This window comes from Aplysia californica, unplaced genomic scaffold (genome assembly GCF_000002075.1).
Source record: "Aplysia californica isolate F4 #8 unplaced genomic scaffold, AplCal3.0 scaffold00165, whole genome shotgun sequence".
Taxonomy (NCBI): Eukaryota; Metazoa; Mollusca; class Gastropoda; order Aplysiida; family Aplysiidae; genus Aplysia; species Aplysia californica.
In genome coordinates this window covers 157843-164439 of record NW_004797435.1, presented here as the reverse complement: position 1 = coordinate 164439, position 6597 = coordinate 157843, and the positions used below count along the sequence as shown (strand labels likewise).

General features: G+C 38.8%; 2 protein-coding genes across 4 annotated transcripts in view; one reads left to right on the top strand and one right to left on the bottom strand.

The window, feature by feature from the left end:
- Window positions 1-975, bottom strand: part of LOC101855422 (protein SET) — a 27335-nt gene extending 26360 nt beyond the window's left edge. The window contains exon 1 of the mRNA XM_005097830.3: window positions 396-975. Coding sequence (XP_005097887.1) covers window positions 396-635 — 240 coding nt within the window. The 5' untranslated portion in view covers window positions 636-975. The remainder of the gene's footprint in view (window positions 1-395) is intronic.
- Window positions 976-1152: 177 nt separating this feature from the next.
- LOC101855187 overlaps window positions 1153-6597 on the top strand; it is a 41535-nt gene continuing 36090 nt past the window's right edge. For 2 of the 3 annotated variants that reach the window (XM_005097829.3, XM_013082241.2), the window contains exon 1: window positions 1156-1965. In XM_005097829.3, the coding sequence (XP_005097886.1) occupies window positions 1212-1965 (754 nt within the window). In that variant the 5' untranslated portion in view covers window positions 1156-1211. Of the gene's footprint in view, window positions 1966-6597 lie in introns of all 3 variants that reach the window. The other variant, XM_013082242.2, reaches the window with a different exon arrangement.

Below are 6597 nucleotides of genomic sequence, written 5' to 3'. Positions count from 1 at the left end.
CTGTTATCACAGTGTAGAATTCTGTGGTTTAGGGTGAACGCGCACCGGGTGAGAATAGCCACAAGACTCGCCTGCACTATACTATTCTCACTCTGGGTGAGAATAGAGGTGGCCATAATGGGTCATGAGCTAGGTGAGAATAGGTGGCCTTCCTCAAATTCCTGAGGCCTAGCAGTTACCCTGAAAATAAGACACGGTTAGTGGCAGCAGCCAGCGCAAGCATAATAATGATATGCGTTCATGGCTGGTGTGCACTCGCCAGTAGTGTCAGTGCCCCACCAACAACAGTCTGATCACGCTGATCAACAAACAGCTACGACAACGAGACAGGCAGGGCAGGACCAAACACAAATAAATGCATAAAATACAAAAGACTTTCATCGAGAAAAGGATACAGCTTGATACCAGAAACTCGGAATCTTCTGGATTATCTTATTTCTGTTGATGAAATGGGGTCTGCGAAGTTTGTTGTACTTTTGTTCCACAGTCAGGATTTCCTCGCTGGCCTTCTCGTTCAGAGCATCAATTTCATTTTGACAAGTGTCGATTGCCTCAAGAGCGCTTTGAGTAGCACTGACGTCTAAACTGTTATCATTGTCTTCTAGCTTTGGCTCCTTAGGATTTGATGCAGGCATGATTAAGGTTGTATTTGCTACAAGTAGTAGATTTAGGCCTATAATTTTCTTTCAAACATAAACTCCAGAAAAAGCGCAGCGTGTTTACCTCCAGAGAGCGTGTGGTCTTTATTCTTGAATGTTGATGATATTAGTAATCCAGGATTTTAGACACGTTGATAATCAAAACACTTAAAAGTTGGGGGGTTTACTCCCTTCGAAATTGAAAACTTAAAAAAACAGCCATTTTTTTCAATAGTACTTACTTGATTTATTTTATGATTTCTGGACTGAAGAAAACTTTGTTCATTAACTCTAAAAACAAAAAAAACAAGAGCGCATTTGACGCAGCGCCAACTTGGTAGGTCCTATCTGATTTGAGGAGTCCAGAATGCTAAAAATAGATTCCGCCCTTGAGAAACCGAAAAAAAATGAACATGCGTCCGCATGCGCAGTGTCCTCTCCATTGACCGCGAGCTTTTCCAAGCCGTCTTTCAATTGGCTAGTTTTGCAGGGGATTCCTTTCCTTGTCATTCTTCTAACCAATTGAAATAAAGTTGTCAACGGTAAACGCAGGTTACTCTGTGCGAACACAAAATGGCCGAGGAGGAAAAGTCTTGTTTACAAAATATTGAAATTTACTCAGATTGTAAAGGTGCAGACGAAGTCGCGAGTAATTTACCAAATATTTTTGAAGCGTTGTCCAATGATTTGTCACGTGATGGCCATGAGATAGATGTTGATATGCATGAGCCTGAACCAAAGATAACTAACACATGTGAATCTGAAATAGCAGACAGTGCTGACAATCTTGGGACAGACGGTGTTCATCAGAATATTCAAGCCGAACATGAGCAAGGTCACGTAGCAAATGGAATTGGAGACGGTATTCAGGCTTTGGATAGAAAATCCATAAAAAGTGAGCAACTTTTTTATGAGCCAAACCCAAAGCGGTTGAAACTGCAGATCCCCCAGTACCATGTTCACACCAGTGTTGGCAGTGACAATAGTTCATCAAGTGTCACCACCAGTAGTACCAGCCCAGTGTCTTCTGGGGAAAATTCTAGCCCAGAAGGAAAACGTCGTCGAATTCAGCATGATTATCGACGGCTGTCGAGCTCAGGATATGTTGATGACTATGAGAGAAGTAAAGACAGTAGATTCACAACACCTTCAGAGGCAGACATTCTTCCAATATCGCCTGGAAGGTGCAAAAGTGCATCCCCTAGGAACAAATCTCCAGTGAACGGTTCTAAATTATATTTGCAGTCTCATTCACAGTCTATGCTACCTTGTACTTCAGATGTTCAGGCTGAAGAAAATGCAAACTCTGACCATAAGCTCAAGACTTGTAAGTTTTATTATATGTCCATGAGCTATACATATATTTCAGTTTTAAAAGCTAGACACTATTAGTATTCGCACAATAATTTTCTCAACCTTTTTTTAAGGTGGCTATTCTCATCCCCGATGAGAATAGAAAAACGATCTACCTCTCACCCCGGGTGAGACTTGCCAGCGTAAGCTATTCTCACCCGGTGGGAGACAAGACCTGCTTTTCCTCATTTTGGAATACTGTCTATCGGTGTGGATGATCAAATTGATAAACATTAAAAGCCAAGAAAAAATTACGTTATAGCACAAAAGTAAGCTAATTTGATCGTCTTCAAAGATGCTATGGCTATTTCACTGTTCGAATCGAGCCGAACTACGCGGGTCGCCATTTTGTTTTGCCCGGAAGTTCTCGCAAGATCTACTCCTCTCTCTCTCTCTCTCTCTCTCTCTCTTTCTGAATACTGTCTATCGGTGTGGACGATCAAATTGACCAAAACAAAGTTCAAAAAATGATGTTAAAACACAAAAGTAAATTAATTTGGTTGTCTACAAAGATGCTACGGCTATTTAACTTTTCGAATCGAGCCGAACTACACGGGTCGCCATTTTGTTTTGACCTGAAGTTCTCGCGCTACTCCTCTCTCTTTCTCTCTCTCTCTCTCTCTCTCTCTCTCTCTCTCTCTCTCTCTCTCTCTCTCCACTGCCCACAGACAAAATTGTACGCTTTTAGTAGGCTACAGTTGTAATGGAACGTTTGTGATCTGCACAGAATTCTACAATTTTTCTGTTATCACAGTGTAGAATTCTGTGGTTTTAGGGTGAACGCAAAATTTGTTGGCCTAGATCTAGGCTTTAACGGTGAACGCGCACCGGGTGAGAATAGCCAAAAGACTCGCCTGCACTATTCTCACCTCGGGTGAAAATAGAGGTGGCCTTTTTTTAAACTCTTTACTTTTAGCCATCTCTTCTTCTTGACCTTTGGCACAAATTATGAACGAACTTTTATATATTTTTATACATTTTCAGACCTGCCACTTATATCCGGATTTAACTCATTCGCTACGCCGAGCTGTGGGGGGGGGCGGCGCGGCTCAAGTGCCGTCAGTACGCCAAGCCGCCCCCGGCGGCTCGAGACCAATTTTAGCTTGGTTTCTATTCCTATCCACATCCATGTTAAAATAAAGGTCATAATGTTGACTTCCGGGTCAAGCGTTTCCACCGAAAATCGGAAGTTTTGATTCAGTTTTGAAACATGATTTCATAGTTTATTCGACTTTGTTTTATCGCGAAGCCCAAATTATAGCCCAGACACCAGTCTTAGTACTTTTACACAACAAAATGTATCATTATTTTGCTCACTAAAGAAGTGTAGGACTCTTCTTTATAATATTGATACTATTGGACCCAAATTGCCGGTGCACTGTAATTGAGAAATCAATATTTTTGAGTGCTAGATCTAGGCCTAGATCTAAACAGTCAAAATATTTTTTTATCCCTAAAATCACTACTTTTGGGTGAAATTAATCAAAAAGTACCACTCAAGACAGGTATAGGTTTATTCCAAATGTAATTCTGAATAATTCCATATATATACGTTACGCGTATTTTTTTCTGTTTGTGATCCTTTTTTCAAAGGAAGAGGCTAGCCGTACTTAATGACGGCTAGACTCGCAGTCTAGCCGTACTTATTCTAAATATGATGGCTAGACTGACCATTTACAAAAAAATAGGCCTACTGAATTGTAAATATACATTTTTAGTGTGCAGTACCTAAAGTATGCATTTGAGATGAAACCAGGTGCCTTAATGACAGTGCATGTACTTTAAACCTTCTGTTTTCTAATGTTAATAGGGCCTAAGATTATAAGTACGGCTAGACTATCAGGCTAGCCGTACTTAATATTGATGGCTGAATTATAAATGACATTTTTAGTTTGCAATGCCTAAAGTATTTGTATTTCATATAAAACCAAAAGATGCCTTAATGACTTGCATCATGTATTTGAACCTGAATAATTACTAGATCTAGTCTAATGAGACCTGTGTACTAAACAGGCTTTTGAGTCGATAGGCGGTTAGACTCTCAGTCTAGCCGTACTTAAGTACGGATAGACTCTCAGTCTAGCCTTAAGTACGGCTAGCCACTTCGTTTTTCAAAATTATTTTAAAAAATTATTTTTTTCAATATCGGATGTTATGATCCAAATGTACAAATATTATGGAATGTATGTAAATAACTGCACACCATGACTACGTAGACCCCAATCGGGGAGTACGTAGACACTTCCTTTTTTTTTTATATTGATGATGTTACTGCTGAGTAAAATGCAGACCTGCCACTCTATGAAATCTGAAATTTTCGACACAAATTAAGAAAAGTATTGATAAATGTAGTTTTAATTTTAACAATATTCTACAACAAACAGTTACACGTGCTTTCATGATGACTTTTAAAAAACGAAGTGGTTACATACGTAGAGCATCGAGGTTATGTGTTGGGCTCAGTTTTTCACATAAATAAGCTAGACTTTGTAGGCGGCACATTAGCTATAGATCAAACCGGACACTACAAGTGGAGAAACTGTCAAACCCTAGAAGCGCGCAGACTCTTTATAAAGGGCGTGAGCCGGGCTACCCGGGAAGCGCAGGCCAGGGCATAGGATGCTGACATTTTTACTTCAATGGAAAATTTCAGTGTCCCAGAAAATGACGCAGTAAATTACAGGTTAAAGATAGTTATCTTGACCTCGTAGAACGTCTCGTGGCCAAAGATCGTACATACATGAGAAACAAAATACATGTAGTTCACTCAGCCAACGAGGTGTCCTCGGAAGTCCATGCTTTGGTTCAGATGACGCTGCAGTCTTCGTTTTGAAGCTCTCTTTCATTTTTCCAGACGAAGAATTAGGAGTAGCACAGTTTGTTATTTCAAAGAGTTATGTATTTTGTATCAATGGAAAGGTCTTTCAAAGAGGAATTTAAAAAGGTTAGTTAGAGAGACAGCAAAGGCTTGTGAAAAAAAGTTGTTTAATAAATGTAATCTTACCTCGGTGCAAACAATACAATCCATGAATACACCAAATTCTGTATAATAGATTTCTAGATCTAGTCCATTTAATTGAATTCACTGTCCACAAAAATCATTATGTACACAGTAAATGAAAATAATAAAAATAAAAATAAACAATAAAAAGGGAATAACTAATAGAAGAAAAAAAAGAAAAAATCATTAGAAAAAAAATGCTCACAACATTGGAACAGCCTATAAGACCACGAAATCATCATGTTCAATGATCTGGATGGCTGAAAGCTTTTCGGTATCAAACAAGACAATCTCAAAGAGAAAGCGCTATTTTTGTCCTTAATGTCATTTGTTTACTTCCTACATGTGCTGCACGTTGTGTTGGAGTCTTTCAATCGATATAAACATAATATGACAGATAATTTTTTAAAAAGCATGTGTAATTGGGTTGGATTTGTAATGCGTTCCAACGTTGTGGGTTCCGCACGTTGTATCCCTACAAAGAAAAAACTTGGAAAACAAGACAAAACATCCGCCTCATCGAAAAGGAAGAGCTAAAGAATGAAAGAAGGGCGCCAAACGGAAGTAATTTTTAACCTCGGCTTCGTGGAAAGCCCTCGTGATTTTCAGTAAATCTCCGAGAAATGGCGGACGTAAGTTGTCAAAGACTCAGCGGGAGGGGTGCGTCACAAAATATTCTCGAATCTACTAATAATTTCTTCAATTTTCGCAAATTACGGCTAAAACCGATGTAGAAATGAGTATCGCATAGTTTGAGCATAAAACTTCCATTCGTTTTGCTTTTTTTGGAAGTAAATTTAGCACTTCCTTAGAGTCAAAATGTGGGACTTACGATTTACGACCACCATTTCGCTCTGTCCGTTGCCATTTCAAACTGGTGCTACATTTCCCTTTTTTCACTCATCACATTAGAAAAACATACTTCTTGGGTGTTCTAGCCATTTTTGGAGAAAATCTAGCATAATATGCCATTTAAAACAAAATCTGTCAGACTCGCGAACATCGGGAAACGCAATAAGTCTAAATCCTAACGTTGGTGACCCTGTTGCACAAAATATCAAACGAAATAAACAAAGTCAACACTTGCTTTTTATTCACGTGTTTATTGGGCACATAAGCAATCAAAACAACACAAATTGAACACAAAACTGTACAACAGGAGCATTTTATTTTTAAAATAAACCCTTTGTTGTCTCTCACATTCTTACCGTGAAATCCGCCATAAAGTGACGCCGTCCAGCCGAGCAATTATCAAGGCCGTGAGCATACTTAATTAGATATAATAATCTATCTATACTTTAAAGGGCCGTACGTAGGGAGGGCAGTACGCATAGCCGCAGGCTTTAAAAAATCCACTATTTTAGTACTATTACCTTCTTATGAAAAGTTAAAAGATCAAGCACACATCAATAAATCTGCTCATGCAGCTTGACCAACTTTTTTCCATGCCATATTATTTATAATATAATGTTTTCAATAGAAAACATATTTGTCCATGAGTAGTGGTTGATTTAAAAAATCCTCATCTTGCAAACACCCCCATCTTTTGGCAAAGGCTCGTATTTTGATATATATTGAAAATCAGTCTTTCAATTTCTCAGCACC